The sequence below is a fragment of the Gadus macrocephalus genome, chromosome 2 (assembly GCF_031168955.1).
Source record: "Gadus macrocephalus chromosome 2, ASM3116895v1".
In the NCBI taxonomy this organism is placed as follows: Eukaryota; Metazoa; Chordata; class Actinopteri; order Gadiformes; family Gadidae; genus Gadus; species Gadus macrocephalus.
In genome coordinates, this window is record NC_082383.1 from 8,692,802 (window position 1) to 8,706,809 (window position 14,008).

The following is a 14,008-nucleotide window of genomic DNA, read 5'->3' on the forward strand; positions in this document are numbered from 1 at the left end:
TGCCCTCATCTACAGCCTCGTATGCCTGCAGGTGGTGGTAGAGTGTCAGGTCATTCCAGGCAGCATCTACAGCTTTCTCGCAGGTCAACCACCACTTTGCATAGATGTGTCTAATGAAAATGGCAAATGCCCGAATCTTCGGCACCTGCTACCGCGTGTGGTGATTGTGCCCTGGGGAAACAACTCGATGTGCTTCTCCATCAAAGCCAGCTTGAGTGTATAGAGCAGCTTGGCCATCCATCGTGCCTTGTGGAGCGCTCCCGGTTATTGGAAGGTCACTGCAGTCTGCTCTTCACCATCTGCATCCAGATACACAAGACACAGCTGCACAAACTCATGGTAGTCACCTCGCTTGTGGTCAGTGACTTATTTTGCGCACCTGACAAGTTCAGCACGTAAATTGCCCAGGAGTGGTTGCTCGTGTTGCCAGGAATGTAGCGGGACCAGTAGCTGCTGTATTCTTGTGGTAATAGGTTACATTTCTGTCAGAGACGTGTGAACAAGGTAACCTCTGGCGAGCATGATGTCTCCACCTTCAGGTCTGTGAAAACCTGGTTCAGGAGGACCTCACCAATGTGGTGCCGGCACCCAGAACAAAGCTGTGGTTGGCCCAGTGAGAGCTGTATGGCAATGCAGGCTGCTGTGAGATGGCCAGTGTTTGAGGTAATGGTGTCAAAGACCATGTTGCCAACCTGGTCAGCGCACCACCAGTCCTGCAGCAACTTGCATGTCAACCGGGCAATGATCACTCCACATGCCTCATTGGTCTAATTCTTATCGCCGGGACACCAAGCAGTTTCAGCCGCTCTGCATTTCCAACCACTGTAAGACGCTCCTCCACCTGGCGCACATTGCTGAGCATCGGTGTTAACTTGGTGTCCACTGCTTGTGCTGTTCCTCACTGATTGTCTCCAGCTCTTTGCGTCTTGCTCGGTGAGCTGTTTCGTAAGATGCAGAGAGAGTCTACATTCACCGCCTGACACTGCAACAAGGCCACGTGTGAATGCAGCCTGTTGCATTGGTGACATCCTCAACCTTGTAGCCAATGACACGACACTTGGTCGGCTAAGGAAGTCAGGTGGAATTAAGACGTTTGTTCCAGTCTTCTTATGCTTGTGGGATGGCTCAGATGGTGGAAAGACTGTGTCAGTATCCTCCTCTGACTCCTCATCACTCTCCGACTCCAAGCTTGACATTGCCGTCATCTCCTCCAGCTCCTTTACACAGCCGGCTGTTTGGCTGCAGCTGCACCTTGACGCTCCTCTCACTGCTTCACCTTGAGCTGCAGCTTTTTGTCCAATACACCAAATGTGGCCACTCTGTCAGTCTTCATGCTGGCCAAGAAAGCTAGGTCTTCTGGGTTATCAATCAGGTTTTCGACCTTTGAAGGCCACAACGGAAATGTGACATCAAGTCTTCACTCCATGGCCAGGGAGATTTTCAGCAGCTTGTTGTTAGCATTGACTAAGTCTACCATCTTGTGGCACGCTTGTGTGTGCCAATACCTATTAATACAACTTGATGACACAATGACACAACTACAGATATGATAGTAACGTGTAATATTGCATACCCAACACAGAAAGATCACCTCAAACAGAAAGATCACCTCAGTTTTCTTAAGATGTAGTATTGTTTACCTCAGATCTCCATGGCGACCATTGAGCACTGTTAACCACTTTATCCAACAAAAACGGATGTGTGGTGGCCCCCCTAAATCATCATGTACTGGAAAAATATTTTGCATATGTTGTTTCTACATATATTGGAACACTTATAGCACCCAGCCATATCAAAATTCAAGAATTGTGTTTTTTGATGCACCCTAATATACATTATAACAACTGTTCTCTATTGCCTTTTGTCAACAATCATTGTAAAAGATTTTTGAAATAATATTCTAACCTTCACAACAGACAAATAAAAACACCAACTTTCTGAATTTTAAGGGCCTTATTTTAAAGCGCAAGCAATGTGGGGGGAACTGATACCGTGTTCAAGACAACTTGAAACTTTGGTAGTTTCAACTCTGAGTTTCCGACTTCAGCTGTTGAATTCCACATATTACACATGAACACATTGCATTATTACGCATTAAACTATGTTTTAAAATATCCACAAACACTTTTATTTACCCATTGACGAAGTTCAACATATCTTATGTTGTTACTAACATCAAGTCTGAGCTCCGAAATGATACCTGAATTTCCAACCTATAATTCTGAGTTGACCAGCCTAGCGTCAAGCGTTGCAGGTTGCTAGTAGCATCATTCAATTTCCATTGGTTGCTGCTGACTAAGGCACTGACTAAGGATAGCAGGTTTAGCTACGCTACACAAAAGAGTGCTATGCTATGCTTCCTATAACCCACATGCCTTTGAGCCACAGCAAGGGCCTATAAGCATAACTAACACTTTCCAATAATTCGTTTTTTTTGTTGGGGTGTTTGAGGTTTTGATTCGCAACTCTCTATATTATTACAATATTGCTAGTTTTACCGGGCAATCATAAGTCCTGTAAAGTCTAATCGCTACTCACACTCAAGTCAGCTCCACCTCCGTCACCTTGGGTGAAAGGTACACCCTGGGTCGCCTGACCTTGTGGTCGGGCGAGCTAACGGAGCAATGAGGCCGGAAGGTGAAGCAGCCTCTTGCTTTCTGGAGTAAGTAGACCTAATAAAAGGCAATCAATCTGATTGTCTTCTACCTGATTAAAGGTCCCATGACATGCCACCAGGTGTGGTTTGATTAGCAGTTGCAAGCCGTTATGGAAATCTGCCCCTTATGACATCACAGGTGGGCGTGTCCACCTAGATGTGTGCCAGATGGATGAGCAACGTTTGCTACAGTCCACTGGGTAGGCTGGTAGACTGATCTATCCAGTACACATCTAGGTGGACACGCTGTGATGTCATAAGGGGCAGATTTCAAAAACGGCTTGTAACGGCTAATCACACCACACCTGGTGGCATGTCATGGCACCTTTAAGTGTGAAGATCCTGATTAGTGGGATATGTGTGATATATCATTTTGATATATTGTTTAGTATAGCTTTAATATTTAAGTGAGATGCATTGATTTATTCCAATACATTACCAATGGAGCGAAACAGCTCAATACATTTCAGCTCAGGAACATTAATGTAAGTAAAGCGCAAGTGTGAAAGTAAACTGGCGGACTGTGTAGCACACTGCAAGAGATTGGCAGAACTTGTATGCGAGAAGTCTGACAGAGAGGGGAAATCTGCTTTAAGGACGATGTGCTAAGAGTTTGGCGCTTGGTGTAGAAGGATATGAAGGTTGCACAAGCAGGACTACTTGACCCACATGTCGTACTATTAGACGTCAAGCACATTATTCAGGGCAGACTAACCATGGTTAGGGTAAAGGTGAATGCGGTGAAACTAGCATTATACAGCTGCTATTGCCCCACAGAGTAATTCGCCCCCTCCACCAAGGCAACCTTCTACTGAACACTCAGCAACGGCCAAGGCCATGCAAAAGATGAAAAAAGACCCCCCATCTTATAAGATCATTGCTGCTGGAAATGTATTTTATATAATCTACACAATATTTGCGACTAGTTAAAATAGGATAGGTGGTCTTTTAATGCAGATCTTGGATTCGCTTTAATGGCCAAATAGTGTGTCAAACTTGCTACCAAGAAATGCAGATACCCTATGCAAAGTCAGCCAATTTCGAATCAGACCACCGGATTGTAGTTATTGATGCCCACTCCCTGATGAGAACAATTTAGAAAAATATATTTTACAAAAAGTGGGCTACTACACCACACCCACATCTACATCGTCTAAGAGGAGGTCATGTATGTAGTCTGGACAACAGCGATCTACAAAAACAGGTTATAATTGACCTGAGGACGCAAAGAAAGAATTGGACTCGGATAAAGAGGCTGCTGGACATTGATGTTCAGCAGGCAAGAAGAATGGTGATGAAGAGAGAACACAGTTCCTGCAACTTCTGGACAACAGATTCAAGCAGGACCGCCCCATGGCAACTACTGCGCCTAGCGGGAAATCATGATGATAATGACGATGATAATGTGTTAGCACTAAAGCACTCGTTTTTATCTCACTCTGAATTTACATATTCCTAATGACTATGTTAGGCTTTGCAGTGTTATTGATTGATTTACAGGCTACAGCAGCCTTCAACCCCAAAAGTGACGGACAGTGAATTTATATTGTCATTAAGGTGCAGGTAGGGGTTGGCTCAATGTTTAGTCATTGAGCAAACAATGTTATCCAGAGTGCAAGACAGCATAACAAAAGAAAACTGAATTGTACTGTCAGGGTTGTGATACATAGATACATTTCCTACATTTAAGCACGATGTGCAATTGATGTGTTTCTGCCTGATTTTCCTCCATCCTTTCTCGTCTGCGTTTTCCCCCTCAGGACCACGTGGGGTCAATAACATCTCAGTTAGATTTCCTCTTGTGCTTGGTATTTGATCTGATATGGGTGTTTGGTGGTTCATGTGGAAGCTTCTGAACACAACAGTGTGAAAGACCAGGGAATGATCCTTTATTCCTAGCGGCCATCTAAGTTCCTACGCCAGTTGGGTCGAGGAAACTCATTGAGCTACCGTTTAGGCACATACACACATGTCAATTACTGACAGTAATTTGCAAGCTTCATGTGACTCGATCAACAACCACTTCATTTCTAGATGATGTTGAAGTTTGTCTTCACTGCTTCTGTGATTTTTTGGCAAATCTGTCTCTGAGTCCTCTACTGTGGTAACAATACCAGTTGGGGCTTGCTTTGAGAACAGTCAATAAATAGTCAACAAGTTTAACAGTCAACAAGTTTAGCAACACACACACACACAAACACACACACACACACACACACACACACACACACACGTGCGCGCGCGCGCACACACACACACACACATACACAAATATGCACAAACACATGCACACAGAGGAAAAAAACAACGTGATTAAATGACTTTGATTCATGTCATGTAAGAACGGTATCGAGGCGCTTTGTCTTGATTACTCGCGATTACACGTATCCTACCCCTGCTGCATGTAGTGAAGGTTATTTTGACTGGATGGCTATTCTAATTGACTATTTTTAACTCTTGTGTATTTTACATCAAGTCAATGAATATGTTTACTTTTGCTGAACCACTTCAACCGAAGCACTATTATCTGAAGGGGATTGTTACTTCTATTAACAAACACCCCAGAACGCATGAGCGCACAGACACACAGACACTTACAGGCACGCACCCACACACACAACAACCTCGCTTGATCCAAGGTAATCCCATAGGCTAATCTTCTCGGTGGAGCATGGCCAGGGAGTAAGAGAGAGCGAGAGACAGGAATAGACTTGCCGGGTTACAACACAGACTCTGTGTTTTACAATCAACAGCACCCACCAGGGTAGCCCATCAGTCAAGTTCAGAGTTAGCTTGGGGCCCAGGTCTGAACCCCTGACCCTAGTCGAGGTGTGAGCCAAGGAGGGTAGCTCCTCCTTCACACTCAAAACCATGTGCACCACCATGATGGTCCTCGGCACCATCGCCCTCGTTCTGCGTCAGAAATTCTCCAACAAGATCAAGCCGTGAGTATTTACAGTTTGTCATTTACCTGGCGCTTTTGTCCAAAGCCAATTACAGTGAATGCATATTCATGTCATTCAGAGGCAGGTAATGTTTATGGCATCTTGCTCTTGGATGCCTACAAAGGTAGAATGAAGACATTAGAGGATTAAACGCCCCAACAACTAGACTGTCCCAGACTAAACCGCTAGTATTTCCCCATTGTTTTTTTTATTTTAACCATATTTGTTACCCACACCAGGGAGCATGGGCCTGGTTCACACTACACATGCACGTAGACACTCATCCTTCTCCAATTGCACAACGAAAAGGAAACAAAATCTCATATGAACTTAATTTTCTGTTGACACAGTGAGGGCTTCATTGACTTTAGTTTTGGAGGTTGTTGTGCATTTGAATATGTATGCGATTGAATAAGTTCCCTACGCAATGTTTGTAGTATAGCAATAATTAATACAGTGAAATTAAGAGGCTAACTCACTAGTAAAGCCACATGTATCTGAATATAAAATATGTTAATCAGTGAGAACAAGGTTGAATGAGAGAATGTGTGAAGGATAGAAACAGAGATGGATAGAATAATCTAAAAAGGTGGACACGCTGTGCATTATTGATATGATCCATTAGTCGATTAGCACTGTAAGGTTTGTGCAGAGCAGTAGCGTGTCGATTAAGAGGGCAGGTACTTAACAACGGAGCCCACAGCACGGAATGAAGAGAGTTGTTTCAGAGCCGATAATTCGATTGCTAAAGTGTTGCTGATAATGACCTAGCCGTACCATGGATTATTTTGCCATCTAACAATGGCTCCCAGCCTGTCTGACACGGCACCCTTGGGCCTTGAGGGACGTCAAGGTGGGGCGGGAAAGTGATTGGAATTCCATGCATGGTCCTAGCACAGCTTTCAGCAAGGATAACAAGCTGAAACATGTTGACTTGATAATGTTGATAAGCCGCTGTCCATGGGAATTTTTGGACAATCTGTCATGTGTGAAATAGCATATGCCTATTGCAAAAATTGCGCATCAAAATATATGCATTAGGACAAGTTAACCAGCGCCCCAGGGGGCGCTCGGGTTTAAGAGGTTAACTTGTCGTTCATTTGATTTATTGTTGGAACAGTGGGCCCTCGGCCAAGAACGTTAGCAACCACTGCTCTATAGAAGATGCTTGAGCAGTGGCACGATTAAATGTTTGGATGAATATCATAAATGAGTAGGTAGTAAGGTAGTGGACATTGGGGATTGAAAACAAACACAGTGATGCTTAGGGGCTCTGCATGTGTTCTTCTTCCGGCAACAGAGAAAAAGACCAGGCCAAGGCCGAGACCGAGGGCTGCTCTGACGATAACAAGGATGGCCAGAAATGAAAACATATTGGGGGAGAAGCATGGAGGTACTATTAGCTGGAACTCACAGTCGATTGTACGGACAAGAATCTTGATGATTCCTTAATGTTTTTTTTACCAATTGAGGACAAAACAGTATTATGATGTTTAAAGCATTTTGAAAGGTGCTTTGATTAATAAATTGATTGACATGCTGCCAATCAACGGACAGACCTTTTCTAGTCCATACTGTAAGGTCACCCTGTACTCCAACCTTACCAACAGAATTGGTTATTTGTTAAAAAACGACCTAGATGAGCGTTCGCGGATGCAACACAACTTATCAAGTGGTCGAAGAAATGGGTAATTTTAGGAAATATTGACAGCAGGGCCGTCGTAAAGGGGTGAAAGGTGATGACGATTCTAGGGGCCCACAGCCCAGGGGGGGCCCACAAAAAAACAAAAACAAAAAAAAATAATTACCAGTTCACAGTACCCCCCCCGCCCCCCCCCCCCCCCCCCCCCCCCCCCCCCGCAGGGGGGCCCATCAGTACCTCTTGTATAGGGGCCCAGGACTTGGTGCAACGGCCCTGATTGACAGCCACCTGTTCTGTTGTTCAGCCCAGAGATCAAGTAGATAAGGCTGTTGGGTGTGGCAAACTGTTCCGTGACAAAATACATGTGAAAAATAGCACAGAGAGCTGAGAGACCTCTCACCTCATTTCTCAATTGAAAGAGTTGACAGAGATGAGGGAGATTGAGGTATATTGAAGAGTGAAACAGAGAAGACAGTGATAGAGAAAGACAGAGAGAGAGAGGTGGAGAGAGACGGGGTGATAGAGAGAGGGATGGGACTATAAAGAGAGGGAGATATGATAGGCCCAGAGAGATTATGTGATAGAGAGAGAGAGAGATAGAGAGATAGAAAATGCAAGAATGAAAAGACTGATGTAGAGACAGAGAAAGTTGGAGATAGAGATGTAGATGGAGAGAGGTACAGAAAGACACAAGATAGGGAGAGATGGAGAGAGCGTGTAGTAAAAACAGGCCGTGTCTAACAGAGATGCAGAGATGCATAAAGTAATAGGCCTGCTGCCCCACATTTGGCTCTCAACTCTTCTCTGCTACACGGCTGGTGCTAAATGATTCAGAGAAATCACCAACAAGCCGTTCTTTAGGAGAGTTTGCGTCCCCGCCGCCTCAATCGTCATCTAGGGGGATATGATCGATATGAGATAGTGTTTTAAGGCTGGGACAAGCCTTTGTTCTTTAATAGAACAATGTCCTTCCTGTTTATAGCTGCGTGCATGAGGCAGATATTTCCTCATCGGGATGTCCCTGTGAATTATGCATGCCTTTGCATGTCTGCTCCATCTCCCCCTCTCCCACCCTCCTCTTAGACACGTAACGAGCCGGGCGTGGATCACGCATCTGGTTTGCAGAGCACCTCGTCCCGGCCGAGACCTCGACACGACATTCATCAAACAAGGAAGTAAATGACGAACAACGTGTTTCCTTTTTGTTCTCTCCTTTCCTCAGCGTCGCAAGAGTTCAAAGGAAGGACCGTATATAATCAACCAAAGGAATGTCCTCTTACTCCCATCTCCATCTGAGATGGTCCAGAGGGAGACTAAGGAAGGTCCTCATGCGAACCCTCATGAGGTTATAGTTCTTTATCATACAACCGAACTGACATTGTGTCCCCAGACCAAGTTTAGTCCGACACCACCAACTCACCAACCAAAGACATCCAGTGCAAATATAACAACTGCTTGCTACAAGGATACTCTTATTTCCCTTCACTACCGTTCATGTGGAAATATGCCTGGTTCTACCATCCTGGGTGGAGAGGATCCCAGACTGGCATGTGGATCATAAAACACGTCTCGAAGCAGCTGAGCCGAATAAACGCGAGCCCCCCCCCCCCCCCAAGGGTGTAACGAGGGATACGCTAGCGGTAGTCAGTTGGCATGCTTAAATTGTTTTTATTTTGTATTTGTTGGATTTCACAACGTGTCATGTTCATAAGCAATGTGTACAGGATTTGATATAAACTCTGTTTGTTCCATATTGTGTCAAAGTTGTTAAGGTTGTTTTGCCCTACCTTCTTCCTGTGAAGAAAAAGCATTAGGCCGATGTGTACATTGTTATAGCAGGTCCTACCCTACACTTCCTATCCTACCCTTCCATTGTTGGACTCTAACAAATGATGATGATTTGTGATAATGTGCACACCTTCCATTATTAAGTTATTAATTCCATCCGATAAGGTCGTAGGTGTGTTCAAGTTGTGAGCTTATATGTAATCCACACAAGCATGAATCATGTTCGTCATCGTGTTCTCATTGATTCGTTGTACACAGTGTCAATGAACTTGACTAAGCATTTGACAACTTGGTCCATCTAAAGGTAATTAAGGCTGTCCTTAGGCCACACTTCACAATCCAGGCTGTAACTAGGCTACACTATTATTGACAGAGAGTGTGGACCCAAAGTGGCCAGAGATTGTATTCACCAGTGGAATTTGACCATTTTTTGATCCATTCATCTTGTACTCAGCGCAAGGGATAGAGAAGGAGGGTCTTTCGATAGAGACAGGCCCTGTCCTTTTCCGTTGCATGTTTCGGATATTGCTTAGACTAATTGTTGGTCAAAAACTCGGTCTTTGGTACTTTTCTCCATCGTCATGTTCTAATTATTCTTACTCAGGGCACTGTTAACTTGCGTGCACTGCTCTTTGTTTCGGTAGACCTGGGTAGCACTACAATTCATGACCCTCTCTGAACCCACTAGCAATTGCAGGTGAAACTTAACCAAAGTGATTCTGGAGACAATGGCGCCATCTAATGGAAACTAAGGTTCAGGAACAGAAACTTAGAATTTAAAATATTTTATTTGACATTAATAAATAAGAAAAAATAAATAAAACATCCGTAATGGAATAAATAAATCGGATTTAAATAAGTATAATATAACATATAGTATAATGACACTTGCTCTCACACACATACAATCACAAACTCACATTCATAAACATATAAATAATATATTCATAAAAATAATTATTATTAATATTTTGTCATGCTATTTGGAGTGTGGTCTCCCTCTTTTGTCCAGATAGGCTTTGAGTTGCTTGAAAGCATATTGGAACTCGGAACGTATCAATTCCCAAGAACATTCCTGCAAGACAGAAGAGCAAGTTCTGGTCAGTGAAGAGAGGTGGAGAGATAGATAGGATTGAACATAAAGCACACTACTGAATGTCAAACAGATAGAAAGACAGAGAGGAAAAAAAATCAAAAATCCATGAAGAGAAACAGACAGACATACAGATAGACAGAGATAGGCAGAGCACAGTTATTCAAAAGTATAATATAATATATGAACCTCCTGAGTGTGTAAGGCAGTCAGCTGATCAGAAAAGGAGGCCAAGGCCGGTACTGTGGTTACTGTGTCCGTCACACCATCCTGGTTCACCTGCAAAATCCCATTCATCAGGAATCAAACACACAACCTACTGATCCATTTGATTAAGACCCAGACCCTCAACTTACTGATATATTGGATTCACACACACTGCCTACTAAACCATTGGATTAAGACCCATACTCAACTTCTAATGATCTATTGGATACAAAACCACAACCTACTGACCCATGACTCAAACTTGAAACCTACTGCTATTTTAGATTCAAACACAACACCTACTGATCTTTTCATCAGGCAAAATAGTGCCAATCGATTGACAGGAATTATACTCCAAACTCCACTGAGCACTTTTTAATGCCCACAAGCTACTTAAAAGCATGGGGATTCAAACCTAAAAACTAAATAGCAATTCAGAACATCTAGCCATATTTAATCTATGCCCCATCCGTTGGTTATATATTTTGCTGTCAGACACAGAGGGACTGGAACCTACACATTGCTGTAGCTGGGTGGTTTGGCGGAAAACGTGGTTCCTCAAGAGCTGCACTTTCTCCGTATTCCATGACAAGGAGCTCATATTGCCCCCAAACACATTGATGAACAGCTGCCCTGTTTGCAGGACAAGCAGTGGGATTGAGTCCTCCTGTAAAAGAAGAAGAGAAGATAGGTGTTGAGAGGAGAGGTGAATAGAGGATAAATCAAACTGTAGAGGAGATGAGATGAGGAGAGAAGAGATGAGGGGAGATCACAGATGAAGTGAGTGTGTGTAGACGTCAGATGAGAGAGGGGCCAGCTAGGTTGACAGAGTTTACCTCAGCATCAGTGAAGATGTTTTCTGGGAAAAAATGGAGAGTCTGTTTTTCCATACACTGCACAGGTAAATATCCTCCCTGAGAGCAAGACACAGGGAGAGAGAGAGAGAGACACAGAACAAACAGAGAAAGAGAGAGAGAGAGAGAGAGAGAGACAATGAATTGATTACAGGAGTGTCAGTGGTGCATCTGCATGCATGCATGTGCAGTCTCTCTCTCTTTCTCACCATGTTTTCCAGAAGGAGGATGATCTTGTTGTTGATGCGGCCAAGATGAAACTGGTTCCAGGGACAATCCGAGGAGGACTGGACAACGCCTGTCCAGCACAGAACAACCAAAGACACGAAGACAGGCCACATTCTGACTGCTACAAGAACTACACAAAATAACTAACCACTTGAGAACCTGTAGTCAACTAAAGCACCGCAATTGATCTGGCTAACAAAGTTAATCACAAAATAACTTTATGGATGTTGTTCTCTGTTGTAGTATCTTCTATTCTATCTCTCTATTGTCTGAAGTTTGTTTGAAGATGTCTGTCACTTATAAAGACACTTTCAGAAATTTCCCATTTCTTTTGGTTTTACAGGTGACGTGGTTACATTGACCACAACAGGCCAGGTTGTCCAATAATAAACCTCTGGTGGGTTGGTGAGTGGTTTAACCACACACAATTCATCTGTTCCGTTAGTTTTGAGGCTTTGATTCTCGTTAAACAAACTAGGAGGATGTTGGGGTTAAACGGCAGAATAGGTGTTTGGGGGGTTGACCGTAACCACAATAGATTGGCAGCATGTTTTTGGGGTATGCATCCATTATTAAAGGATTTGTTACGATTTTTGATTCAATGTTTTTGGCTGGTATTAAGGGGGAGCCCTTGTGAAATATCAGTTTAGTTTGTTGATATACCATATGAATCGGGATGTTGTGGGGTTTAAATCCAATCGAGGGTCATACATGCATTAATATAACAGAATAAGTCAGTCTTGGCCGATATTACTTGAAATCCAGCCATCCTCAACTGTACACCATTGATAATATATCTATATATTGATAATATATATATATATATATATATATATATATATATATGCATACTGATTAAAGTTAAGCAGTAGGTTGTGGGTTTGAATCCAATGAACCAGTAGATTGAAGGTTTGAAGCTAATAGACACACTAATAGTGTGGTTTGTTGGTTTGAATTCAATAGACTAGGTTGCAGGGTCTAAACCTGTTTGATGAACCTCGCACAGTGACCATAGTAACAAAGCATCTGCTCCTGACCTTAGCATCCGATCATTTTCCCATTCTACACATGTTCTATTATTTAAAAAAATAGTATATATTTTATATTTTCTGTGAATCTGTTAGCTTTCTTGTCCGTTTCTCTGCCTGGCTGCCCTTCTATCTGTCTGTCAGTCTGCTTTTTGTCTGTTTTGCAGTGGTGCGCTTGAAAAAAGTTATAGGCCTAGGCAAGGTTTGTCAAGATCGTCATTATTTACTTTCTATATATATATATATATGTGTATATATATATATCCTTATAAAGTAACACTTTATAATAAGGTGCCATAATAAATAGCAAACTAGTCATTAACTAACCCGTTAATATTTGTTAATTGTTACTAAAATATATATTTGGCACAAGTTAATAGTTTTTTTTCATCATTTATTAAATATTAGTTGTTTGCATAACCCTAACACACGACCGTAACCCTAACCCTAACCCTAACACACGACCCTAACCCTAACCCTAACCATAACACACGGCCCTAACCCTGACACACGACCCTAACCCTAACACACGACCCTAACCCTAACCCTAACCATAACACACGGCCCTAACCCTGACACACGACCCTAACCCTAACCCTAACCACCGACACTGTGGTAAGTGCCAAATACACATTAATGATGTTAAACAAAATAGAAAGCATAATTAGATACATAAATGATAAATACTTGATAATTGTAACATTTTCGAAAGGGAGTGGGAAGAAGTTTACACTTATTTAATCCCACCCCTTCTCCGTAACTCATTGAAATTTTAGTAACAATTCACAAATATTAACAAAGGGTTAGGTAATGACTAGTTCGCTATTTATTATGCCACCTTATTATAAAGTGTTACCAATTATAATAATGATAATAATGATGTATTTATTTATCATTATTATCATTATTATACTTGTATATGTAATAATTATTATCATTACAATTATAATAATGATCATATTTTTTATAAATGTAACGATAATAATAATAATTAGCATTATTATTATTATTATTATTATTATTATTATTATTAGGCCTATTATGCATTGCAGACATTCGGTAGTGCTTGCGCAAGACACCGGAAAGACATTAACTCTTTTCACTTTCTCTTCCCTTTTCTCTCTCTACCTAAAGCTGCTTCAGGCATTTCTGTGCCAACGGAGTTGGCATTTCCCATTTACCCATTCATAAAATAACGTAAGAGCAAAATAAAAAGGAATCAAAGCCAAAAACCGGATATACGCGTCTGAAATGCCCCACTCGATAAAAGGATAATCGAAAACGAAAGCCGAAAAGAAATCTCAGCAACTGTGGTCTTCGATGGTGACGCTATTTAAAGATATGGTAAAAATATCAAATCACCGCTTAGTTGGCACCGAATTTACACACACACACACACACACACACACACACACACACACACACACACACACACACACACACACACACACACGCACACGCACACGCACACGCACACGCACACGCACACACACACACACACACACACACACACACACGCACGCACGCACATGCACACGCACACACGCGCGCACACGCACACACACAC

At 42.5% G+C, this 14,008-nt stretch overlaps 2 protein-coding genes across 2 annotated transcripts in view; one reads left to right on the forward strand and one right to left on the reverse strand.

Moving 5' to 3' along the window:
* Positions 1–14,008, forward strand: part of dhx58 (DEXH (Asp-Glu-X-His) box polypeptide 58) — a 375,030-nt gene that overhangs the window by 254,851 nt on the left and 106,171 nt on the right. The gene's annotated exons all lie outside the window — the stretch shown is intronic.
* Positions 9,884–11,649, reverse strand: LOC132472709 (interferon alpha-like). Its single transcript, XM_060072434.1, has 5 exons — positions 11,395–11,649; positions 11,168–11,245; positions 10,849–10,998; positions 10,314–10,403; positions 9,884–10,106 (listed from the first exon to the last, which is right to left on the reverse strand). Exons 1-5 carry the CDS (start codon positions 11,524–11,526, stop codon positions 10,011–10,013), a joined length of 546 nt encoding a protein of 181 aa, XP_059928417.1. The 5' UTR covers positions 11,527–11,649; the 3' UTR covers positions 9,884–10,010.